General features: G+C 56.1%; 1 protein-coding gene across 3 annotated transcripts in view; it reads left to right on the top strand.

Moving 5' to 3' along the window:
• Nucleotides 1–26,136, top strand: part of PDE2A (phosphodiesterase 2A) — a 91,236-nt gene that overhangs the window by 23,780 nt on the left and 41,320 nt on the right. Inside the window, exons 2-3 of one of the 3 annotated variants that reach the window (XM_045071435.1) lie at nucleotides 3,363–3,444; nucleotides 14,351–14,412. In XM_045071435.1, the coding sequence (XP_044927370.1) occupies nucleotides 3,426–3,444; nucleotides 14,351–14,412 (81 nt within the window). In that variant the 5' untranslated portion in view covers nucleotides 3,363–3,425. Of the gene's footprint in view, nucleotides 1–3,291; nucleotides 3,445–14,350; nucleotides 14,413–26,136 lie in introns of those variants that run through there. The other 2 variants (XM_045071436.1, XM_045071434.1) reach the window with 2 other exon arrangements.

Genomic DNA, 26,136 nt, shown 5'->3' with positions numbered 1-26,136 from the left:
GTTGGGGGCAAAAGGAGAGGTGGGAAAATCTGTTTTTCTCACATGCTTTTCTTCAAGATGTGGAGCATGAATTTAGGGCACAGATTGGAGCCAGATGGGCCGGGTTTGAATTTTGGCTCCATTACTTACTAACTGTGTGACTGTGGACAAGTTACTTGGTCTCTCTGTGCCTCAGAGTCCTTATCTGTAAAATGTGGCTAATAACAGATCTGACCTTATATTGTTCCTGAGGCACTGAACCGGGAGGCTCATAGTAAGTATTGGAAATAAATGTTCAAGCCCCTTGAACACACAGTCCCCCAGCTCCAGATATAAACACTCAGGCCATAGGGGTCAGCTCATCCCTCGATTTCATGGGACTGAGGTCAGCCAGGAACAGTATGTATCTCATCCGGGGTTCTGTTCTCAGACCTGGCGGCAAATTAGAATCACCTGGGAACATTTAAAAGTACCTGAGGTGGGGGAGTCCCAGGCATGAGCCAGGGTGAGAACCCAACACAGAATCACAGAATGAAGAGCTGGCAGACAGGGATTCATGGGGGGAATGAAGGAGTTCTAGCCTTGGAGGGAGAGTCAATTCCTGGCAGTGAGGGCTTAGGCATGGCCTGTCACTCTGCCATCTCGAGGAGCCTGGGCTGCCTCTCCTGGGAGTGGGCTGGATGGAGACTTTCAAGGATTACATGGCGGGATGTTTTCGAAAAAGCCTCTGTATCCTGCCAAGCATCAAAAGAAGGAAGTTTGTTTATTAAATATAGTGTATTAACATTTCACAGATGGGTAAAATGAGGTCCAGAGAGGTTCAGTAGCCTGCTCAGAATCCCACAAGTCTGTGGCAGAGTTAGGATGCAAACCCTCAGAGGAATGCTTGAGTCTGAAGGATTGATGCAGAGTGAATCTGACTGAGGGAGACACAGAGCAAGTACCCGGGGCCCCAGCCACTGAGCTGCAGTATAAGATGGCCAAGGAAGATTTAAGAAACAACCTATTAGGAGGTGAGTGCTGGGAGGTCCAGCTTAGAGCTGAGAGCCCAAGGGATAATGGCTGTGCTGGGCCAGGGTCGGCACTTGACTGCGGGGTCTGACATGGCTTCCCCTGATGAATAGCTCTGTCCTGTGGCTGTAACAGATAGCCTCTTGGCGCCTGTGTTCCAGCCAGGCTGTTAAAGCCCAGGACTAACAGGTGCTCAGGGTTTGCCAAGCATTTCATACTCTGGGCACAGACTCAGTCCTTCTGCATAGTCTTTACATTGGTCACCCACACGCTTTCCAGAGCAGGAAACTGAGGCCAAGAAAGGAAAGGAGGCCCTTATCTGGGCCAGAACCTTTACATCACCTTAGCCCATGCCGATTTCTAGGGTATTAAAAAGTAGGCCACATTGCCCCAATCTGAAGATAAAGTAAAATACATTGACTTGGCCTGGATCACTTAGTGACAGAAAAGCTTTGTACTCCTCCCCACGTTCCCAGACATGGCTCCCAGGAACGACACAAGAAGGGGGACCCAGAGGACTAAGGTAGCATCAAGGGAAGGCCTCCTGGAGGATGTGGGCCTCTGGTCCCTGAATGGTAAGCAGGCTGACAAGATCTGGAGGGCATCAGGGGTAGGGTGGCATGGGCAAGGGTCTAGAGGATGAGTCAGTCACCCATTGAGTACAGGAGGAAGTATAAGTTTAAGGAATGGCGGCAAGAGGTTCAAAGCTGAGAAGATAAGTCAGGGCTACATTACAGAGGGTCTGCTATGTCAGACTGAAGATTTGGGCTTTCTGGTGTTTGTGGTAGGGAATCTTTAAAGGTGTCTGAGCAGAGGAAGAAGCATGTTCAGAGCTGGGCCTCAGAAACAGAGGTGGGAGAAATCCCAGCTTGGAGGGGCTCCCCCTGGGCTGATAAGATGGAAAGGGCTCGGTCCAGCCTGTGTCAGGGGCCTGGACTGTGTCCAGGACTGGGCTCAGTGACTCAACGTGGAGGAAATCACTCCTCAGGGAGAAAGGCCCCAGATGAATCAGCCCCACAAGGTGGGGAGGCTGGGGGCTCACTGAGTCACCTTCCAAGTGGGGAAGGGGGAATGTTGCCGAGAAGGGGCCTGCAGTGCAGTGGGAAGGATTCAGGTCAGATCACAGCGAGGGCTGTCAGGGGACTCTGGCTGCCTTCCCACCTTTATCGGGGTTGATTATCCTGGCAGTCTTGTGAAAGAGATGGGAAAACTGAGGCCCAGAAAGGGGAGGGAATCTGACCAAGGTCATGCTGCAAGTCGCTGACAAAGGCCAGGTGTGATCCAAAGCACACCCTCCAGTCCAGACACGTTCTACCACCCCAGCGGATTTCACAGCAAGTGGAGGCTAGGAATTGGGTGGGTCCAGAGGGAGCTGGCCCAGGTGACCCCTCCTCCCTCCGCTTGCCCCCCCACCTTCCTCGCCAGGGCAGACGGCAAACAGGGCCCGGCCGCGCTGCCGCGGTAGGACAGCAGAGGGCGCAGAAGTGTCGCGGCTACAGCAGGCGCCAGAGCACAGAGGCCGCTCTGCGGAGAACTGCGCTCCGGACGCGCGGGTCCCACCGGCGAACTGTTTACTGTGTGGCCCAGGGGCCCGCACCCTCTCTGGCTTCCGGGGACGCCTACGCAGACCTGCCTGCCCAGTGCAGGGGGTCCCGGGCCGCTACCCCGCTCTTGAGATGGTGCGCCTGTCCGTGTGTGCGCTCGTGTGTCTGTGCGCACGTGTCCCCCCCTCACAGGTTGGCAACTGCCCCAGGCCTGTCCGTCGCCGGGCGACCTCTATAATTCTCCCCGACTTGAAGAGGAACCGGCCCGGGGCTCCCTGCATCGGGTCAGCGGCCCCTTCCCTCTCTACCCTCCGCCTTCCGTCCCTCCTGTTACTGCGCTGGTCTCTGACTTGGGGCTCTGGCCGGGCCCCAGGACTTTCTAAGTGGTGGGAGAGGACGTGATCGGACTAGAGAGGGGCTCCGAGAGGCGAGGTAGCGATAGGAGGGGCGAGAGGCCTGAGGAGCGAGCGGAAGCTGAGAGCTGGCTACCTGGTAGGGATCCTAATAGCGGACAAGCTGGAAGAGTCTTGAGAGCGGAGAGAAAAGGGAGGTGAGAGCCAGGCGGTGAGGGGGGCCCTGGGGGGGTCCGCAGGTTGGACGAACCGAGAGTGCAGCGCGCGGCGGCGGGAGGGTAGGCGGGGCCGCGCGGTCGGGGGGCGGGGAGTGGGCGGGCCTGGGCGGGGCCTGGGCGGACCCTCCCGCGGACCGGGCGGAGCTGTCGCGGACGCGCTGACCGAGCGCAGCGGCCGGGCCGGCGGGCGGGCGGGCGGCTGCGAGCATGGTCCTGGTGCTGCACCACATCCTCATCGCTGTTGTCCAATTCCTCAGGCGGGGCCAGCAGGTCTTCCTCAAGCCGGACGAGCAGCCGCCGCCGCCGCCGCCGCCGCAGCCATGCGCCGACAGCCTGCAGGTAGGGGGGGCCCCCAGCGCTGGGCACGAGGAGGACGGGGTGTCGGGCGAGCGCTCGGCCGGGTCTTCCAAGGGGCGTGCGGGCACCAGCTCCGTAGTCCACTCTGCCCCAGAGCCCTCCTCAAAGTGGGGCCCCCTCCCCTAGCTCTGAATTCCACTCCTGTGCCGGGACTGCAGCCCATACCCGGAGCCCTTGAATCTCCAGCTCACAGTCCAGACCTCACCCCAGACTCTGAACCCCTTTTAGATCTGGGAATCCACTCCAAGCGCTGAACTCCCAGTCCAGAGTAGGACCCCAGTCCCCACGGAGAGCTCTGTTCAAACCTGGAACCCCCCGTCTTCCAGATAAATGTATGACCCTGCCCAAAACCCTGAACACCCACTTTATATATATACATATATATATGTGTGTGCATGCCTGAATTCCGATATATATATATCGGACTCCAGGTACACCCAGAACACCTGAACCCCCAGCTCTCAAGCAAGATCTCTGTCAGAGCTGGAGCCTCACCCCAAGCCCCTGCACCTCTACTCCACAGCCTCATCTGTGCCCCCACCCAGATTCCCACTCAAACATCTGGTCTTCAGTCCTCACCTGGGACTCTACCCCAGGGTCCAAACACCTCTTTCTATCACTGCTTGTCTTTCTCTGCAGGACCCCCTTCCACCTGGTTCCTGCTTTCCTACCCTTCCTCTCTCCTTTGTAAGAGGTCCTCTCGTCTTTTAGGGGTCTCACCCTCTCCTCTTGTTTCTCTCCAGTGTGGTGGTCCCACTTTACTCTCTGGTTTCTCCTCTGCCTTCTCTTTCTGGGCATCCTCTCTCTCTACCCCTCCATTTCTCTCTTTTGGTCCCTTTTGCCCATATTCATCTCTCTCAGTCTGTCCATCCCCTCCATTTCTCTAGGTCTCTATCTTTGTTCTAGGGCCTCACCCTGTGATCATCCCTTCCCCTTATATCTGCTTCTGCTTTGGGGTGGGGAATGGGTAGACTCAGAGTATGGGGCAGTGTCCCCAGGACCTCTGCTTGCCCCATGTTGTCAGGCATGGCATGGTGTGGGCGCTGGTGGAAGGGACTAAACATGGAGAGTACAGCCCTTGGGCGGTGCCCATGGATCTAAGGTAGGTGGGGACTATGTGTGGAGTCCTGGGGTCATAACTTACAACCCCCACCCCCACTGTCCTGGTCTTGACTGGGGACAGCTAGGGGCTTGGGATGGAGGAACGATGGGAGAGTAGACTGCAATCTGGAGCCAGTGACCTGTGGTGGGAGGTTTCCGGGACTGGGTGAGTCTGGGGTGTATGTGTGTTTGTGTAGGATGGGCCACGTTTCATGTGTTGGGTGTGCCTTGTGTGTGATCATATGTGATGTGTCATGAAGTATTGTGTGTGGCATCACCAATGCGATAATTTGGGGGGGGACTCATGGGGGTTTCCGGTGTGTGTGAAGATGGTGTGTATGGCATTGCCTGTCATGTGCTGCTAGGAGGGCTGTGTTGTGAGTGTGGAGTGGAAGCTGTATGCACGAGTGTTGTGTGTCCAGGGAACATGTGTGTATGCGGTGTGTCTGTCTCCATGGGGTGGAGTTGTAGGGTCAGCCTGCTTGGGGGGGTTTTGTGGGTGGTTGCGTATATTCTCGGCTGTTGTGTGTAGCCAGGAAAAGCCACTGTGGGGGCCTGATGGAGGGATTCGTTGGGCATCTTGGTGGAGGGGAGTGGGGGTGGGGGAGCCGTGTGTGGGCTTGAGTGTGTTCACAGCCTAGGCGGCTCAGAGTCACTGTGGTACACCCTGGGCTTGCTTGGGAAATGTATTTGGACCCAGGGGCTGGTGTTTGAGTGTCATGTGTCTGTGTGATGGCCGTCTGTGCCCCCTCTGGATAGGGAAGGGTGCAGCAGCTAGGACCGAGGGGTCTAAGGCTAGGGACTGGTCAGCTAAGTGTGTGTGTGTGTCTGTGTGTGTGTGTGTGTGTGTGTCTGTGTGTGTCTGTGTGCCCATGTGCACGTGGGCAGCAGGAGGCGATGTGCCGGCAGGCTTATCTCTGTCACAGGTCTGCGTGTGTCCACAAATGTGTGACACTAGGTGTGCACGTCATCTATGCAGGGTGTGTCTCCATGTCTAGATAGTGTGTGTGTTGAATTTAATTGGATGCGTGTGTGTGTGTCTGTGGTTGGGGAGGTGAGTGTGGGGTGTGTGAGGCGCGTGGTGGGAGCTTTAGTGTGTGGTGTGAAGTGTGGGTGTGTGAGCTGTGTGACTTTTCAGTGTGACATGTGGATTATGTGATCTTTTCTCTCTGTGAGTTGTTTATGTGTGGTGTGTGGTGAGGGGTGTGTGAAGGGTGTCGGTGAGCTAGTGGTGTATGCGTGGAGGGGTAGGCAGTGTTGAGAACTGTGGAGTATGCGTCAGGGGGCAAGTGTGTGCTCAAGGTGTGTGGAGGTGAGGAATGAGGTATGTAATGTTTGGGCTGTGTGGAATCCAGCAGGTGTCCCATAAATGTTTGTGGAATGATGTGTGTGTACAGGGAGGTCTTGGCTGCCATCCTGTCCTTGCTTCCCTCCCAATGAGGTCCCCAGAGATCCCCAGTGACGTGCTGTCATGGCCCACCCCAAGCCTCTACCCTTTGCCCTTCATCCTCTTCACGTTGACCAAGGCCTTTGTCTTGGGTTTCCGGTGGAGCAGGCGCTGGACAGGCAGGCGGCGGGTGATGTCGTGGTCTGGGAAGCTTTGTTCTTTTCGTTTGGGTCTGTGTTGTGTTTTGGGCTGGGCTTTGGAGGAGGGCGGAGAAAGGATGCACGTGTTGTAGGCTCACTGTGTTTACTACCCCCTTACAATGTGCCACAGTGGGGAGGGGTTCAGGCCCAAGCCGTGGGGCCTGGGTTGTATCCCGAGGGGTGCCTCCTTGGCTCAAAAGCAGCTTGGACTGGGCATGGCACTGGGTGAATTAGCCAACTGTGAGGTCTTCGTCCGATGGGTGGCCCAGGACCCTTTCTGGCTCACATCATCTCTGGGGTGCCAAGCCTCCGGGAGCCCCCTTCTGCATGCCAACCTGTCCTTTTCTCTTCTCTGTGTGGCCCTCAGGGAGTGTCCCTGGGCTGGGAGTCAACCAGGAAGGCCTTAATCTATCTCCTCTTGTTGACCTCACATCTGTCTTCACAGAGACCCTTATCTGAAAAAGGAAGTCTGGTTACACTTTGGGGACTCTCTAGTTTGATAGGGGAGATGCCAGTCAGTAGGAGGACCTAGGTCAAATCCTCCAGAGAAAGCGATAGAGAAGACTTAGCAAGCGGCCTGCTGACAGGTATTTGGGAAGAAGAAAGGCCAGGCCTCCTGACAGTTGGAAGGCCCAGACTACCAGAGTCATCAGCGGAGGGGATTGGGGCACCACCTCAGTATTACCTTCCAAAAGGTTTCCTGCTGTGAGTGGGCTTAAGCTGGGCCTGGAAGGGGGTGTTGAGTAAGCAGAGAAGTGTGGCCTGGGGCTGAGGAAGATTCTGAGTCAACCGGAAAAAAAGGATCTTGACGGCAGTTGATCCTCCCCAAGCAGTCCTATCTGGCTTTGGAGGGTCATCCCTGGGCCTCCAGCCTTCTTAGGCTTTCACATCACCTCTTCCCACCCACCTTGTGTTCAGCCAAAATGACTGTCATTGTCACCATCATCTGTTAGGTGGCTCTTTCCAGATCTCAGGCTCCTTTCACAGGGGTCTCATTTAACAGATGAATTTGTTCGCTTGGCTACAGCGTTTACTGTGCACCTGCTACGCACCAGGCAGGCCCAGTTTGACACAGCAGGGCCCAAATAGGTTTCCTGGGGCTCCCACCTCCCATGCTGGAGAAAGCCCATCTTGCCAGCCCAGCCACACTGTCAGCCCCCTAGGCCCTGGGCACACAACCCTCCAGTCCGTTTCCCCAGCCTGACGTTAGCACGTGGTTCTGGGAGGCTCCAGGCATGCACCCCATGGTATTAGGCTCCCAATCAGAACACAAGCTCTTCGGAGACTGGGCCGGGTCTGCCCATCCCGCACGTCCTGAGCTGGGCTCGACAGAGTCCAGATGGCCACATCGATCATCAGATGGTCATCACCCCCTGTCGGGCTGGCAGCCCATCTGCCATCTAGAGAAACCGAGGCCTAGAGCAGGGAGGGGACTCAAGACAGCTCTCTTCTTTAGACCCTCCTTTCACCAGTGTTACCAGAGACCAGAGGGGTTGGGGGACGTGCCCAGGTTTCACGGTAAGGTGACAGGACACAGCAATTCTGTATTTCCCAGAACACAGCTCCACTGGTCACTGGGCTGGGCTCCAGCCCCGCACCATGCTGCTCCCTGGCTGGCCTCCGTGCTGCCTGTGGCGTGTAAACGATTATTAATGACCCCCCTGGCCAGGAGACAGGAAACGTTTCCCAGCCACAGCTGGGGACATGCTCCCGGCCAGCCTCCGCCCTCCACACCCACCCTGCCCCTGGGGTCAACACGCATGTTATCTCCACGCTGCCCCAGCTTTCCCTGCTCCTCCTGACCAGCTCCCGCGCAGCTTTTTCTTTTCTGGGTCCATGGACAAGAAGAGACAGAGCTTTCTATTCCATGTCTCTGGTTTACCACTTTCTCCAACTTGATTCAGCTCTACCTTTTTCCCTGCCCCAGACCAGCCAGAAGCAGTCCTTCTCCTGGAGGGCTTTTCTGAATGCACTGCTAGGCCCGCCAGTGACCCTGTCCTGGACAATGACCATCAATTCTCCCTCCTGCAGACTTTATTCCCACTCTGCTGGTCCTGTGTCTGGGCTGGGGACTTCCTGTGACCTGTCCTCAATTGTTATCTTAAGACTGACACTTAGAGGATTCTCCCAGATGCCTCCTCCAGGAAGTCCCCAGCCCAACCTGGGGACGCTGACTTACTCTGAGCATCCCAGCCTGCCTATCCAGGCCACACACTGTGTACTACCAGGCCTTCATAGGTGGACATTCAATGAGTATCTACTACATGCCCCACAGAGGCAGGAGGTAAAGATGAGCACAAGGTGGGCTTTAAGGCTCTGTCACACACAGGCCCACGTCTGAGCCACAGTGCATCTGTCCTATGGCCCCTCGGTGGACCTAGGTACCAGGGCTGACAGTGGGCAGATAATGGGGTGGAGGCGGGGGCCCAAAGACCAATGTGGTAGGCAGTGTGGGGACGGCAATGCTGGAGAGACTGGGGGGCCATGATGGGACAGAGCAGTGACCCCTGATTCAGCCCAGAGTGGGAGGGAGGGCAAGCTGGGGAGCTTCCAGGAGGAAACACATCTAATCTGAGAGCTAAGGGATGAGCTAGGAGAAAGTTCTGGACAGAGAGAAAGAGTGGCAAATGTAACAGCTTGCTGGTGACAGAGGGAGAGAAGTATGGTTCTACAGTTCTGTGGATCCTGGACTGCCTGGGCTCTGAGGCCCAGGGTAGGGTGTGTGTGTGTGTGTGTGTGTGTGTGTGTGTGTAGCTGGGGACGAGACTGGTGAGGTCAGCAGGGACAAATTGTGCAGGACTTATAAGTGAAGAGATCTGGACTTTTTTCCAGAAGAAACTGGGCACTAGTGGGGAGAGTTGAAAGCAGGGGAGGGACTGCTCAGATCTGCTTGTTAGGAAAGCCTCTGGGTCACAGGGTGGAGAGCACACCGAAGTGGTGAGGCTGGCACAGTATGGTCCAGAGAAGAGCAATGAGGCCAGGGCAGGAAGAGGCAGAGGATCGAGGGGAGGAGACAGACCCTCAAGGGTGGAAGAGGGAGCCACTCGGCTGTGGAGGTACAGAGAGAAAGAGAGGAAACGCTGCCCTGGGTGTCTAGGACAGATCTCGAGAGAAGACAGGGCATGAGGGCAGATGCTTGGGCCTGTGTCAGGGCCCTCTAAGGTCTGAAAGGTCTCAGGAAGGGTGTCCCAGGTCCGGAGCTTTGAGGCTAAGAAGAGACGAGGAGAACTGGACCCTGCTCCGGGCTCCTGTGCCCTCTCCTGCAGCGTGGAGACTCAGGAACTGCCCTGAGCACAGAGTGTTCGGAATTCAAAAATTAAAACAATCTGTGAAACGTAATATTTAATAAAATTCAAATCCAAAATGTGTGAGTACATTCCAAAACGAGTTAAAATGTAAATTTATGAAAATGCTAAACCTAACTGATGATTCTAGTATCAATTGTAAGCCTCAGTCGCTTCCCTCCACTTTGGACACAACTCCCTGGAAGCCGCTGCCTCAGGTGTGAGTGACCCCCACAGCGGCTACAGGACCTTCCAGACTTGAGTTCAGGGTCCCGCCTGCAGGGAGCCCGCCCTCTTTCTGGTGGCTTCAGGTGACAGGCATTTCGCTTTTCCTGTCCGCACCCCCACCAGGAAGTTAGCCCTCAAAATCTCCCATCTGTGGTTGTGTTTATTGAGGGGCCCTGGAGGAGGGAAGGGTGCCAGGAGATGGGGTATCGGCTACAGTGCCCAGTGGGGTGGGGTGGGGGCACAGGGAGACTTGGGGAGAGCTGGGAGGGGGCACGAGGGGAAGGGAGTAAAAATGAAAGAGCAGCACCACTCCAGCATGAACACGGGGTTCTATTGTAAATGTGACGCCGTTTCGGGAACCCCCGGATGTTATGGTCCTAATTTGCAGTCTTGGGGTGGGCATTGCTTGACTCACACTCTCTGCTCATCTTGCACCATTTTCTGGGCTGCATTTTCTCACCTGGGAAAGGAGGAAGTAGGGGCCTTTTCCACCACGGCATGCATGAGCTCTGGCTCTGGGTATGCATGACTCTAAGAACCCGGCATTGGCACTTTGTGGGTTTCTAGCCTTCCCCGACGCTTAGCTCCCAGCCGGAGCTGTGTGGAAGCGTGGTTGTGTGATTCCGACATTCTGGGACTGAAGTTGCTGAGACTCCAGGAGCCGGATAGGCGGGCATTCTGTGAATCCAGGATTCTAGGATTTGATGATTTGATGATTCAATGATTCTAAATGGGGCTGCTGGGAAGAGCTGCAGCCACCTGCCTCGTTAATGTTGATGTTAGGTTATTAAAAACATAACGAGAAGCAATGGAGAGAGCTCGGGATGATGGGGGCCCCGCCCCTGGGGAGTGGGGGAGGGGAGGAGGGGCCCAGCCCGGTGTTGGGGAAAGGAGACCTTCTCCCGCCGGGGCATGGGTGACGGGTGACGGGACCAGGGGGATTCTTCCACCACAACAGAAGCCACATCTGTGCACGTGTGAGAGCCGCAGCTCCCTAGGCTTGCAAAAGAAGGAGTGATTTCCTTTATCCTCCTGCCTCCGTTTTTCAGCTATTTCAGACCATGGCAGGGAGAGGAGTGCCCTTTCCTCCCAGCCCCTAAAGTCTCTGGGCAGAAGTGTCCACAGACGGCAGAGGAAAGAGGCCTGCTCACCGCCTACCCCCCCTGCCTGGCCAGCCCCGGCCTGAGGGGGAAAACAGGACATGAACACTTCCTGGACACGGACGTGGAAATGCACGAACCCCTGTTTGTGAGGGCCCCGAGCACAAAGGGCCTCCGACTAGGGCAGAGGCCAGGGCAGCCAGAGGAGGCGGGTGGGTGCTGGCCAGTGACCCACTGGCAACTCTGGAGAGAGGACCCTTCTTCTGCCCTGGAGGTGGCTGTGGGAAGGGCTTGAGGAAGGGAGGTCCCAAGCCAGGGGGCCTGGAGAATGGATGACTAGTGGGTGCTCCCCTGGGAGCCAGGCCCAGGGCCCACCCTGGCAGGAAGCCAGGCCATTTGCCCACCGGCTTGCTTGGGTTACGCACGTGCCTCGGCACTTACACCAGGGTTGGTGAGGGTGGGGAGCCCTGGAGTCAGGAGAGAAGGATCTTTGGCCTTAGGAGAGCTCATTCCAGCTGGGTTCCTCAGAAGCCCGGGACCAGCTGCCTGAGTCTCAGCCTGGTGATCAGATCAGGTGAGGAGGTCAGGAGCTTGCCCAGCTCACACAGCACAGCAGGGTCTGAAACCCAGCTTCCGGACTCCCCATGCTGGGTGCTCCCCCTTGTCTGCAGCTTCCACCTTTCCCCTGGAACATCTCAGGAACAGGAGCTGAGGCAGGACACCTGTTAGGGGGCAGAGCCCTTATCTGTCACTCCTCCATCTTTCTCCTCCCACAGGCCAGAAGGCAAGTAAGGTGATGACAGTGGCTCCCTGCTATCCCCAAGTGTCCATTGTCCACCACCTCCTGTCTTGGCCTGAGGATAGGGTCCCCAGCTGCCCGACCCACAAGGAGCCTCCTGGTTCTCCTGTCCCTTCACTCAGCCTCTCTCTCACGCCGCAAGTCTCCCCCTCTGGCTGGCTATATGTGTCAATCTCTTTCCAAAGATTGTTAGGCTTGGATGAGCCCCAGGAGATCATCAGGTCCCATGCTTTCATTCTCCAGATGAGGAAAGTAGCTCAGAGAGGGGAAGGTCCTGCCACACAGGCATAGCAGACTGTGGCTAGGCCCAGTCTGGCCTCTGTGTCAGGCGGCTACGATGCGTCCTGAGGGTTATGATCAGCTGGCAGCTTCTCTCTTCAGCCCTGAGCTGTCCTCCCTCTTCTTGGCCCAGATTACTCTCTTGTCTGCCACTGTGCCAGCTGCCTAGCTGACCCCTACCTTGGGCAGACCCTGCCCTTGGGACACAGACCAGGTGGAAACCTGTGTCTCATAGTTAGGAGGCTGTCCTGGAACCTGGTGTTCTCTTCTCGAGAAGCACCACATGCCTCCGCTCAGAAGCCCTCCAGGACTTCTCTGCAGACGGTCTCCCTCTCACTAGCCTCTTTGTGACAACTGGGTTCTGTAATTCTAGGTTTCTCTCCTGTGACAGTCAAGTCATGGGTGAGTCTCCTCCTAGTCCTAAAGCCCTTCCTTCAGTGTCCCTTTCTTCTGTCTCCAGGAGGGGCTCGGCTTCCTGTGGCTGGGGTGGGGAGAGTCCTGAGGTCCCCAGAGGACAGTGGGACAATGGGGAGGCGGTGACAGATGAGACATTATTTCTTCCCCAAAGCAGGCTCCACCCTCCCCTAACCTCCTAGCTGGTGTCTGGGGCACAGCCCTGGCTTGTGGGACCACAAGGGTCCTGGTCTGACCCCATGGCCTTGACCTCTCAGTGTAGAGGTCAGAGGGTCAGAGTCCTGACTGCACTCAGCAGTTCTCTAAGTGGAGGCTGTGGAGCCCAGGTCCCCAGCAGCCCAGCAGCCCAGCAGCCTTGTGATGAGTGCTGCAGAACTCCAGGGCTGGTGAGCCGGACTGGCCTGCCTCTGGGGTGGGCAGGAGGGTGGCAAACACTGAGGCAGGGGTGGGATTATGGAGGAACTGTGAATGCCTACCTTCCCATGCTGGAAGCTGGTGATGGGGAGCCAAAAGCACAGGCAGGGGCTTTTCCAGAGAGTGGTAGGGAGGCCAGAGATGTTCGGAGAATCACTGCCTCCTGTCAGGGGAGGAGGGGCTGGCCCGGGGCAGCACAGTGGGTGGACCACTGGAGACCTGGGTGGAAAGGAAGGCTGAGGCCTGTGGACAAAGGGACGGGCTTGGGGTTAGGTATTTAGCTCGGCTCTCGTCATTTCCTCAGCCGGACATGGCTGGGTGAGCAAGGTCATCGCACAGAGGGAAGGAACAGGCCGGGACCAAGGCATACCAGGCCCTACAGTAGACTCAGGCACGTGGGTGACCTGGTCACACCCTGGGCTGCCATCAGCCCCCCATCAAAGCCCAGCCATGCGGCCACAGTCACCCTGGGGGATGGCTACATCTAGACCACAGCCCCACACACAGACCCAAGCTTCCTAGGTGGTACTCAGGCTGGGCTATAGACCCTGGCTGAATAGGGAGAGCCCCCAGGACATGGGGACACCCAGACACCCTGCCACAGCCACACCACAAGCCTCCGCACACCAGGTGCAGCGACTGACCCCTATGGTGACCCAAGGAGAGCCATAAATTCCAGCAGTCATGGGCAGGTGTCCAGGGCCTGGGTGAGAAGAGGGGGCTACGAGGCAGGGAATGCAGAACCTCCCCCCACCCCCATGCCAGACTCTGCCCTCCCCCCAGTTCGCTGAGTGCCCAAGGCTGTTTATTTCCTCGCAGGGATGGGTGTCTCATCCCTCTCCCCCTCCCCGTCCCCACCACACGCTTCCAAAGCTGCCAAATCAAATCAGCCCCTGCACCCGCGCCAGGCTGGCATGGCGGCCAGCAGCTGACTGGAACGAAGCCAGGCTCAGAATATCCCTCCGCCTGTGCCTGTCCGATGGCTGGGTGTACTTATGGGGTGGGGGTGGGGAGGGGCAGCCAGCCCCTGGGCAGTGCCTTGGAGAGGCTGGGCTTACTCGATGCCACCTGGGCCGTAGGTGGAGAATAAACGAGCGGCTCCTTGGGGTGGCAGCCAGCCTTTGAGGAACTGTGGCCCCCGGATTGTGGGTGAGGGCAGCGGGAGCCCAGAAGACTGGGTGCTAGGAAGGGGCTGGGGGCTCACACATGTCATCATGACCACTGCCCTAGCAGGGAGCCCAACCCAGTGAGAGTGTGAACTAGACATTGCAAATCCCATTTTACCGATGGGGAACCGAGGCTTACAGAGGGGTGGTGAAGTTCCCTGGAGAGAAGTGGACATGGAGGGGGCCTCAGAAGGAGTAACAATGTGGTTGTTTCCCCTCCTGAGGAGGCCCCCGCTGAAAGAAGGAGCTCAGCTCTGTTCTCGGAGTAAAAGGCAGAGAATACACCAGTCAGAGGTACCCACCTGAAGTAGGGAGTGATATGGGGGTGGGGGGAGAAAGCAGGGCAAAATCAGGCAAGGCTCCCTGAGAAGAGGAGGCCCCCCGCGGGCAACAGGAACCCCTGGGTCTGCTGAGGGCTTGGTGGTGGCAGCGGGCAGGGGGAGGGCCCTCGGGCAGGCTGGGGAGAAAGGGAGAAGGCCTGGCAGGCCTCAGCTCCTGGCCTTCTTGTCTCTACAGCCAGCCGGGACCTCCTTGCCCAGGAGCCAGTGCCCCCAGGGAGTATTGCCAGCGGACTGGAGGTGAGAGCTCAGGAGAGGGAGAACTGGGTGGGCTTGGAGGGGTCGGGGCAGAGGCTGGGGGTCAGCCTGAGCATTGTCCCCACCCCTAGGAGGACTGGGAGGCTGGAGCTGAATCCCAGCCCCGCCCCCTCCAGCCAAGGGTCCCCCTGCACCAAGATTACCTTCCCTGCCCTATTCCTGCCTGGGGCTCTCTCCCACTGAGGAGAGATGAAGAGAATTATTCCAAACCCCTTTCTAGGCCTCCCCACCCTCACCCAACAATTCATTGATTCTCTGCCCTAAGGGTTTTCTGAATTCCTCTCCTCCTCTCCATCCCTGCCCCATGTCCCAATCCCCCTGGATGGCTCACCTGCTGGCTGCTTTCAGTCACCCCACTCTCCCCATGCAGCTGCCAGAAAGCTCTTCCTAACACGCAAACCTGAACTTGTCCCGTTTCTACTCAAAAATCCATGCTTCCCATCCTTCCTGCTCCCTCTGCAGCCCCAGCAGGCCACAGTCCGCCCCCCCCCCATCCATCCTGCCTCCCCAGAACCACTCCTGCCGCTCTCTTCTCCCTCAGCTTCCCATATCTTTCTGGGCTCAGCTCTAGCCTCCCCTCCTCCGGGAAGCCCTCCCTGTCCCTCTTGCTCCCTCCTCCGAGCTCTCCTGCCCTGGCAGTCAGATGGAACATTCTGATGTCTGTGTCATTAGTACCCTGGTTTCTCTGTTAGGCTTCGCTACAGGTCTCCTCTCTGAACTGTGAGCTCCTCAGCCTGGGGACTGTGCCTTTTGCATTCCTGAGTCTCCCACTGCCCTCCAAAGGGTGCCTGGTGAGGGCTCAGGGAGTGCACATCCTTTGAGATGAGGGATGCCTTCTGCAGCCCTGACCATGACTTTGGGGTGCCTCATGGGCATCTGCAGTGCTCAGAGAGGCCTTGAGCAGCCGCAACAGGGTGGGCTGGGGATTGGGAAGACTGACACAGAGGAGGGTTGTGTGTCAAATTGGACCAACCACCAGGACCAGCCTGAGCCTACTCTTGGGCCCTGGCCTGGCTGAGAGAAAAGAGGAGGCTCCTCTGGGCCAGAAGCTTTAGACACGCTTCCTTGTTCAATCCTCACAACCTCCCTGGGAAGCAGGGACTGCTATTATTCTCCTTTTATGGCCAGGGAAGCGGAGACACAGTTGGGTCACACAGTGAGCACACAGGGCAGATCAGAGTGTGGAGCCCACACGTGTCTCGTGCCCAGCCCTCGCTCTCTTGCTGCCCTCCAATGAGATGGGAAAGAAGGCGTCCACACGGAGCCTGGTGCATGAGGAGTTCAGCCGGGACACGGGGCCAAGTCCTGAGAATGTCCCTGCAGCTGGGAGCTGGGTGCGGGGCGGGGGTGGGGGTTGGAGCGGGTGGCGCTAGAAAGTCATTATTAATTTATTTATGGTCATGGCATTCCCCACGGGGCAGAGGCTCCCCCCGCCTCCCCCCCGCGGCCGGGACAGATGGTGTTCCTGGGAGCCTGCAGCATCTCAGCAGCCACGGCCACCTGCCAGGAAAGCCTGTATTTGTCATCTTCCCAGCAAGCCATGAGGGGAGAGGGCTCTGGAGAAGTGGAGACCCTCCTTGGTGCTGGGAACTAGGCCCCAAGGGAAGGAGCCAGGCTTGAGCTCCTTGTGTATACCTCTGGGCCCTGCCCCTTTGCCCAGGTCCCTGCCAGCTCAGGTTCTGCCCACCAAGTCCCATCAAGAAGCCTCCGGGGATCATGCCCATTTGATCCCTTTGCTTCTGTTCTCTCTCCACATTTCCTTTGTCTGGACCTCCTGCTTCCTCCCTCAGAGGGGGAAGGTTTTAGGCTGTGAGGATAAGCTCTGCTGGGAGAAAGTGCTGAGTGCTCCCCAATACAGAAAGGGCAGAACTAGAGAGAGCAGGGGCTGGGGTCAGGTGGGCATGAGTTCAAGTCCTAGTTTTACCACTTTCTCGGTGTCCGACCTTGGGCCAGTTCCTTAACCAGCCTGAGCCTCAGTTTCTTCACCTGTCAAAGGGGAGAAGAAGATCCAGCATTAGTGGACCTAATCACTGCTATTGGCCGTAATCACAGCAGAGCCGTTGGGATAAGTTACAAAGTATGTGCGAGGCGCCTGGCCCAGGGAGGGAGTTGGTCCCCCTCCCTGCTTCCCGCAAGGGTGAGCTCCTTGGAGCCAGGCCTGGGCTGACTGGGGTGCAGCAGCATGGGGCTGGGCAAGGGCTCGCGGAGCTTCTGTAGGCATGGCGCGTCCTCCTGGTGCTGGCAGCGTGACAGCTGGGGGAGCAGGGCTGCCAGCGCCCATTCCTGGGGCAGGCATCTGCTCAGCACCCCTCCTGGGATGGCTCCCTGGCCCCTGTGCCCACTGGCCAGCTGGGAGGAGGGCTCTTCAGGCTCAGCCTGGAACCCTACTTCAGGGCCAAGGCCGTTGCTCTCTGGGGGGTCAGGGGGAGGCAGTTTGAGTAGTGAACTGAGCACTCTGGGTCCATGCCCTCTCTGCTGGCTTTCGGAGGCACTAGCTAGGGCAGGGGCTGAGGGAGAGGCGACACAGACGATGGCACAAGTATCCACACTTAACACACTAATGTCCTGCCCAGCACTGGCTCCTCGCTTGCTGCCCACAGGATAAGGAGAGACCACAGGCCTTGGCATTGCCAGCCCTGCCTGTTGGGCCCCCTCACGTCTGCCCATTGCTCCCAGATATGGCAGTGCTTACTCCCCAGGGTACCCATTCTTCCTGGCCTCCCTGCCTTTGCTTGCATCAACGCCTTTCTCTGGAACGCCCTTCCCTTCTTTCTCTACCTACTCCCTTCTTAAGCCTCAGATTAGATGTCACCTCCTCTGTGGAGTCCTCTCAGATTGCTTCCTCCACTCAGGTCAAATCAGTCTCTGCTCTTTTCTGGGCACTCACAGCCCCCAAGCTTCCCTGAACTTACAGTTGGGTGACTTGTTGCCCGTGTGGCTATATATCCTTTGTCACATAGTTATAAACATATGGGGGATAGGAACCAAGGCTGAGTCTCCTTTGTCTCTCCTGGGCCCCATGAGAGCTGGCACAGGCTTGGTTCATAGTAGGTGCTCAATGAAGTTTCTTGTTTAAATGAGAATGGCTGTGTGAAGGTTGGAGGAGTTCCAAGAAAGGGGCACTTGCTGGATTGGGGGCAGTCTTAGAGACTTCCTGGAGGAGGTGACCTTGGAAATTTGAAGGATGGGGAGGGTCAAGGCCAAAAACTGAGACCAGAAATCAGCTGGGTAGTCAGAGAGGTTCATGTGGTCAGCTTCTGTGAGTACCCCATGAGGACAACTAGGCCCAGCCCAGGACTGGGAACAAGCAGAGAGAGGAGCTGGAACAAAGACAGCCCCAGAGGAGGCTACAGGAAGTTGCCTTGGTGCTGAGAAGCCCCTGGATCTCTGACCCGGGTCCACTTGATCCCACAGTCTGGGGTGAGGCCGAGGCCACCCATGGTGAATAAATGGGTCCAGCGTGGTGGCATAGTGATGGGGAGGATAAGGACAGGCAGGAGTTGGGATGGTCCTATAAGGCAAGATTGCCATGGGGGCTAAGAAGGTCTTTGCAAGTGATAAGAGCAGGGTGTACAAGGGCATGTGGACAGGATGCCCTAAGTCTCCGTGAGAGAAGGCCCAGCATATCTGTGGAGCCCAGGAAATGCAGTGTGGGGATGAGGCTGGGAGGGCTGCTTTCCAGGAGGCAACACTTCCTGGCCTGTGTTTAAGATTCTTTTTTTTAAAAAATATTTTATTTACTTTATTTGACAGAGATCACAAGTAGGCAGAAAGGCAGGCAGAGAGAGAGAGAGAGAGGAGGAAGCAGACTCCTTGCTGAGCAGAGAGCCCGATGCAGGGCTCGATCCCACGACCCTGGAATCATGACCCGAGCCGAAGGCAGAGGCTTTAACCCACTGAGCCACCCAGGCACCCTTGTGTTTAAGATTCTTGAGTGAGTGCTCATAACTGGCAGAGGTGCCAGCCCCCTCCTGGATTCTGCACATCAGGATTAAGTGGCCTCAGTGATGTCCCATGGCCCCAGAGGAGCTGCTGCCGGCAAGCTGGCCACAACATCTGGCATCTCTCGGGGTCTGGAGTCCCTGCCATCCGGCTGTGCCCAATTGTTGGACTGCGGGGGCTTGGGCTGTGCAGGGATTTGGGGCCAGGAAGGTGGTCTCAGCTGCCTCCCAGTCTATCTCTTTGTCTGTCGGTCTGTTCATCTGTCCTCACCCCTGACCAAACGAGGACCAGACGGAGATGGGTGAACATAGGTCCTACAATCGGAGAAGCCTAGTCTAAAGGAGGAGGTGTCAAGTACCAGGGACTCACACCCAGAAAAGACCCAAGCTCAGACTGGGCCTGGCATTGGGCAGACCAAAACCAGGGGGAGGTCCAGCCCCTGTGAGGGCTTAGAATGGAAGCTCAGAGAGAGGCAAAGACTGGCTCAGAGGTGCCTAGCGGATCCGAGGCAGTGTTGGGGTTGACGCTGTGAGCCCTAGGACAAGGTTCCTCAGGGGGGCCACCCCCCACCCCCTGCCCGACCCCCCTCCCCCCAAACCCCCCCCCCCCCCCACCGCCCGGCCTGGTCCTTGGCTGTAAACACTGAGAGAACAAGTTCCGTTTCCTGGGAAATATTTATCTCAGGCCGTGTGGGGAGCGTGTGCTGGCCTCCCTGTGTCCTTCCTGCAGGCTGGCCTGGGGCAGGAGGTGAGGGGGCTTGGCAGCCGCCCATGGGGGGCAGTCTATGTGGCCTGAAGTCGGGGCCAGGAAGGGAGTGCCCCAGGCTCCTCTTGGAGCCAAAATCTGAAGGCTGGAGTGGGGGGAGGGGGAAGGGTGGGAGAGAAACCTGTTTTCTCCTAATCCTACAACACAACCTACCTGTCTCCCATGTTCTTGTCTTTATCTCCAGGCGTGCTGCTGCTTCCCAGTTTCTACCTGCAAACATTTGCTCCTGTCTGGGGCTCCCACCCGGGTTGCCTTTTCTTCTTTGCCCTCGTATTTGCTAGCTCTCAGCTGGCTTCCTCTGGGAAAGCTTCCCTAATTCTCTAACCCCTTAACCCCTTGTCCTCCCCTTCTACCTTCTGTCCTTCTTCTCGGCCTCCCAGCAGCTTCAGACTGAGCCCCATAGACCAGTTAAGGTCTTCTCCCAAAATGTTGGGAGGTGGACAGCCTCTTCAGACTGCCCAAGTGTCCCCTTCCTGGGCACCCTGGGAGTGAAACAGGGCCCAGAGGCCACCTTTTAGTAGAACCACCACAAGCCTAGGCCCATGGGGAATCCAGGTTGAGTGAGTGAGGGAAAATTCCATGGGCCCTACAAGAATGGGGTGGGGTGGACCCAGAGGGCCCAGGTTTCCCGCTGGCTGGTTCTTGGGCTTTGGGGCCAGTATCCCAGGCTGGGCCAGGCCTGATTGGGGCCCTGACAACAGGAAATCCTTGAAGGAACAAGCAGGCTAAGGACTCTGAGCACAACAACAGGAAACAGCCTTGACATGGGGCAGCAGCTCTGGTGATTCTGCCCAGTGGGGCGGGGGTGGGGGGGAACCAAGACATGGACTGGGGGGCAGTGGGTGTTCTACCGAGTATGTGATGCTGTGTGTTATCCAGTGTGCGACCTCTGTCATGGGATACCATGTGCGGAGTGAGTGAGTCAGAGCATGACACCGTGTGTGTGACACCGAGTGATACTGAGTGTGTGGTGCCACTCAGAGACTATGAGACCGGAGATGTGCCATCAGGTCCGTGACACTGTGATCCCGTGTGACATGGACTGTGTGATGCTGAATGATACCAAGTATGCGACACTGAGGGTGTGTCACCATGAGGAGCGAATATGTAAACACAGATGGGTGATATGGTGTGATAACAGGTGTGGTCCTTGGGGCTCATCCGTCTGACACTGAGTTGTGAAACCAAGTGTGTGCCCCAAGCGTATGGGATCCAGCAACGCTGAGCGCGTTGCCAAGGGTGTGACATGGAGTGATGCCAAGTGTGAAACCCTGTGCGTGAGGCTGCAGGACACTCTGAGCCCGATGCTGGACGTGTGATGCTGTGTGTCATGGCTGATGATTATGTGAAGTATAATCACACGACACTGTGTATGATGCTGTCCCAGGAAGACCCCCCAGTGGGTCCAGGCAGGAAAGTGACATGGTCTGATGCATGATTTGGAGATTGCTCTGGCTGCTGAGTTGTTCAGGGGGTGGGCGAGTTGGAGGGGCACAGAAGAGGTGGGCAGACAAGTTGGAGGCCACGGCAGCCACCCTGGCAGGAGATGGTGGTGCCGGGGCTCAGGGGACAGCAGAAGAGTTGAGAGAAATGGATGAACTTTGGAGATATGTGGGAGGTTGAAATGACAGAACATGCTAATGAATGAGACGATGAGCCAGAGGGAGAAGCAGAGGATGGCTTCCAGGTTTCTGGCTTGAGGGCCAAGTGATGGACGGTGGAGACATTACTGAGATGGGTGAGGACTGGGGGGGGGCCAGGGTTAGGGGGTTGAGAGAGGGCAAGGAGGCAGAATTGGAGAGATCTGTTTTTGGACAGATGTCAGACATCCAGGTGAAGGTGTCCCTTCACCTTCAGTAGCAGAGCTCAAACTGGGGATATCTTTGGGAAGTGGCGAGTATGGCTGGGATGACCTAGGGCAAGAGCACGGTGAAAGTAGGGGTGAGGGCTGAGGACCAAGCCCCAGCCGCAGGTCCCCAGACTCCATCATCTAGAGGCCTGGGAGGTGAGGAGGAGCAGCCCAGAGATAGGGGAGGAGTGACAGGGGAGATAGGGGATACTGAAGGGTGGAGCCACAGGAGAGGAGAGGGCTGAGAGGGAGGGAGGTGGCTGCGCGTCAGGGAAGGTGGACAGGGGAGACCGTGCTGGACTGGGCCCAGCATTAGCCCAACAGGAACCACATCAGTGACCGGGTGGGGCCTGAAGCCAGCCGGCCTGGGTGGGTGCTCAGTGGGGAGTGAAGACAGAGCACAGTCAACACTTTGGAGACCTTTGGCCCCAAGGGATGTGGAGAAGGGGCGTGGTCACTGGAGGAGGTGTGAGGTCAAAGGAGAGTAAAATTTTTAAATTATAGAATATTTGAAATACATACAACAGTAGAGAGAGTAAAAACTTGCCATATACCCATCACCCAAATCTAATAGTTACCAAGATTTGGGCACATTTAGTTCATCTATCCCTCTCTACCCTACCCAAACCCCCCCCCCCCACTCTTTTTTTTCATTTTTCTTTCCTGAAGTATTTTATTTTTTAGTTTTTAGTTGCGGTAAAATATACATAACCTAAAATTTCCCCTCTTAACCATTTTGAAGTGTATAGTTCAGTAACGTTAAATACGTTCACATTCTCCACAACTTTTTTATTTTGCTAAACTGAGACTTATATCCTTCAAACAGCTCCCTGTGCCCCGAGCCCCTGGCAACCACTGTTCCACTTTCTGTCTAGGAATTTGGCTACTAGGTACCTCAGATATCTGGAACCATACAGTTTTTGTCTTTTTGTGATTGCCTTATTTCACTCAGCAGCATGTCCTCCAGGTCTGGCCGTGCTGCAGCTGTGTCAGAATTTCCTTCCTTTTGGAGGCTCAGTACTATCCTATTGTTTCTATAGACCGCATGTTGTTTATCCATTCATCCATCGATGGACATTGGGCTCCTTCCACCTTTTGGCTATTGTGAATAATTCTGCCGTAAATGTAGGGGTACAAGCATCTCTTCAAGATTCTGCTTTTGATTCTTTTAGATATATACCCGGAAGTGGAATTATTGGATCATAGGTAATTTTATTTTTAAAAAATATTTATTTATTTATTTTGGGAGAGAGAAAGAGAACATGAGTGGGAGGGGCAGAAGAAGAGGGAGAATCCCAAGCAGACCCCATACTGAGTATAGAGCCAGTATGGGGCTCGATCTCATGACCCTGAGATCATGATCTGAGCCGAAACCAAGAGTCAGACATTTAACCAATTGAGCCACCCAGGCGCCCTATTTTTAATTTTTGAAGACCCACCATACTGTTTGCCACAGCAGCTGTGCCATTTTACATGGCCACCAACAGCGTACCAGAGTTCCGGTTTCTCCACCTCCTTGCCAACACTTCTTTCCTCTCTCCCTCTCCCCTTCCCTTCCCTTTCCCCACCATGTCCTTCTTTCTCCTTTTCTCTCCCTTCCTCCCTCTTCCCCCTCCCTCTTTTCCTTCCTTCCTTCCTTCCTTCCTTCCTTCCTTCCTTCCTTCCTTTCTTTCTTCCTCCTTCCTTCCTTCCTCCATGGCCATCCTAATGGATGGAAGACTGGGGAAAGGTGATATCTCATTGTGCTTTGATTTGCATTTCCCTAATGATGCGTGATGTTGAGCATTTTTCCATGGGCTTGTTGACCAATTTGTATATCTTCTTTAAAGAAATGCCTATTCGAGTTCTTTGCCCATTTTTAAATCAGTTTGTTTATTTTGTGGTTGAGTTGTAGGACTTCTTTATATATTCTGGATACTAACCCCTAATCAGATGTATGATTTGCAGATATCTATTCTCAGTTGCTTTGTATTTTTTTTTTTAAAGATTTTTTCTTTATTTATCTGACAGAGATCACAAGTAGGCAGAGAGGCAGGCAGAGAGAGAGGAGGAAGCAGGCTCCCTGCAGCGCAGAGAGCCCGATGTGGGGCTCGATCCCAGGACCCTGGGATCATGACCTGAGCTGAAGGCAGAGGCTTAACCCACTGAGCCACCCAGGTGCCCCAGTTGCTTTGTATTTTAAAGCAAATCTCAGACACGATGTCATTTCACCAAAGATGGAATTTTTTTTCAATGTCAGAAGGTCCTGGGTGATCCTGAAATGTGATGGTGCAACTCACAGCCAGCTTGGAAGTGTGCACATGACACTACAGGAGGGTGACATTGTGGAGCACTGGGGATGAGCCACCCTGAGTGAGGGCACAGGGATAGTACCACTGTGTGTGGCCCCGTGACACTCAGTGATGTATGACACTGTGGAAACCACGAAATGGCTGTGAGTCACTGAGTATGTGAGTCATGCCATGCGAAAGTGACAGCGATCCTGTCTCTGTGTCATCCAGGGGTGATGAGTGTGACACAGACCTGGACACTGGGAGTGAGAGGGGCCGTGGGTGTGCCATGGGCTGTGTGGGGGTGTGCGATCCATGTGGGATCTGCCCCAGCCTCTGCTGCTGGCCACCAGAGCAGAGATAAGGAGGAGTGCCCGACATGGACGGAAGTGGGGTCCAGGCCAAGTGTGAGTTGGTGTGAGGCCTCTTCCTCTCTTTGAACCCCCCAGGATGGTAACACCTTGGCAGAATGAGCCTGGACCAGCTAAGAGCAAGGGCTGTGGTGTCTGACAGTGCTGTCTGGTTCTGACATCTAGAAAGTCATTCCATGTCTTGAGCCTCAATCCCCTTAAGAATAAAATGTAGATGTTGGGGGATGACACGAAAGAGTGCTTTTAAAAGAACGCGGTACCTGGCACTGAGCAGTGGCTCGGCAGTCTCTAGGGGAGCAGCACTCCTCCCAGTGCCTAGGTGGCTAGTGTGACGGGAGCATTGCAGGTGTGCAGAAAGGGTGTGCTGAATGAGTGATGTCCTGTCCTCCTGTGCCCACAGCCTTCCTCTCCCCCTCTCTTGTTCCTTCTGTCCCCTGCTTGGTCTGCCCCCACGACTTGCTCCCAACCCACCCTCTCCCCAGCTCCCGCCATCCTCACCCCTGTCAGCCTCCCACCCAGGCTCCCGCAGCCTCGTTCAATTAGGCCAATGCAATTTGCTCAAGAAAAAACCCTATAATCTGGTTAATCACACCAGTAGGAGATCTGGCCAAGGTGGGGAGGGTGGGGCTGGGTTGGGAGGTCCACACCCACAGCTGAGGGCACTGGTGCAGCTGTACCTGTCTCTCAGGACCCCTGCCTACTCCCTTGGACTCCATTCAGCAGCCAACAGAGTACAAAGCTCTACAAAAAGTACAAAATGCCTCTACAGAGGTTTTGGAGGGTCCCTGGCCCTCTCCATGTCTCGGTTTCCCTCTCTGATAATGGGAGTTGGGCTGGGGGCGGGGGGCGTGTCTCTGAGCATCTGGTCAGCCTAGCTCGTTTCCAAATGCCAGCATAGTGAGCCCACCCTGCCCATGGCTTCTGTAAGGTCTTCTTTTGGGCTTTGGAGAAGGAGGGTGGATCAAGGGAACAGGGCCCCAGGGGAAGGGGAGGGGGTGGGTGTCCTCGGAGCCTCATCTGGAACCTGGCCACCCCAGTCTAGAGTCAGACAGCCTTTAGTCCCATGCTGCACACCTGGAGTGGGGCTGCTCTTTTGGGCTCACTGGCTGGGCCACAGCCTCTAACCTCACCTGAGACCCAGCACAGGGGCTCTCTCAGAAGTAGGGCACTGCCAACATCCAGCCTGCCTTCCCCCACCAGTCTATGTCCCTCAGGGCAGCAGTGACCAGAGAGCTGGAGTCACCCCTCTCCTAACTCACACAGAAGTGGCCCTGCCCCCAGCTGGGAGCCCTCTGGGGCAGGACATTTATGGTGCAAGGGTAGTCCTCCCAGCAGCTCCAGGAGAAGGCACTGTTTTACAGATGGTGAAACAGAGCCCAGAAAGGTTAAAAGATTTGTCCACTGCCACATAGGGGACACGTGGCAAGGTAGGGATGTAGCCCTGGTCTGGCACGGGTGGTTGAAGAGGGGTGCAGGGTGCACTGGAGGCTGAGAATCAGACTCCCCACATGTAAGACACCAAGGCTCTCAGCCATACACTCATTCAGAGACAAAAGCAGCTCACACTCAGGGCACACACAGGTGGGTGTACAGGTCCCCTACACATGCAGATCACTCAGGTGCAGATGTGGACATAGGGACACTCACACATTCACACTCGCACACACTCTCTCACAGAATCATGGATCCGTGGGTTTTCACCCAGACATTCTTCTAGCGGCCCACAGGTGTAGTCTGCCGTAGTCCGCTTGGCAGCCTGCAGAGACACGCGTTCCAGACGGCTCACGGGCAGGCCACACTCGTGCTTAGGGCACCAGCGAAGTGGGAGCTGACCATAAAGTGAGCGAAAAGATCCATGTTGATGAGTGTATCAGTTCTGATGAGTGCGTCCAGAATTTTGCAATCAGAGAAGTCACACAAAAGAGATTTTCATTTCCAAGACAAAATTAATATAAAGCTGGGGGTGAGACTCATCATCTCCTTACCCAGGTTTTGGGGCTCCAAGGGACTTGCTCAGATTCACAGTCCCAAGAGATCTTCGGGGCTCACATGTTACCCGGCCCTGGACTGTGTATGTATGTGTGTGTGTGAGTGTGTGTGTGTGTGTGTGTGCACACGCACACTGGTGTACCCGCTTGGTGGCTCCCGGATTCTTGGGATGTGAGAGAGGGTAGAAGTTCCAGAGACTCCGGATGTTTGTTCTCTGGCTTCCTGGGCCCTCCAAAGGCAAATAACTTTGGTTGCCAGACTGCCCGCCCCGGGCAGGGCGGGTGGGGTGTTGGGTTGTGTAAAGGGCTGGCTGCTCCCTCTGAAGCCCCACTGACAGGGGCCTTGCAAGATTTTGCAGTGACTGAGACCTGTGGCTTGTGGCCAGCTTTCCATAAGCTTGTAGGCTCCCATCACTTTCCCTCTCTGGGGCTCAGGTTCCCCCATCCAAGAAACGGAGGCAGAGAGAAGATGAGACTAGACTGGCCTCCCCATGGAGACTGAAATTGAGAGAGAGACATCC

Source organism: Mustela putorius, unplaced genomic scaffold, assembly GCF_011764305.1.
Source record: "Mustela putorius furo isolate JIRA1106 unplaced genomic scaffold, ASM1176430v1.1 tig00003987_pilon_pilon_pilon, whole genome shotgun sequence".
In the NCBI taxonomy this organism is placed as follows: domain Eukaryota; kingdom Metazoa; phylum Chordata; class Mammalia; order Carnivora; family Mustelidae; genus Mustela; species Mustela putorius.
Note: the sequence above shows the minus strand (reverse complement) of the source record. Positions and strands in the feature narration are given on the sequence as shown.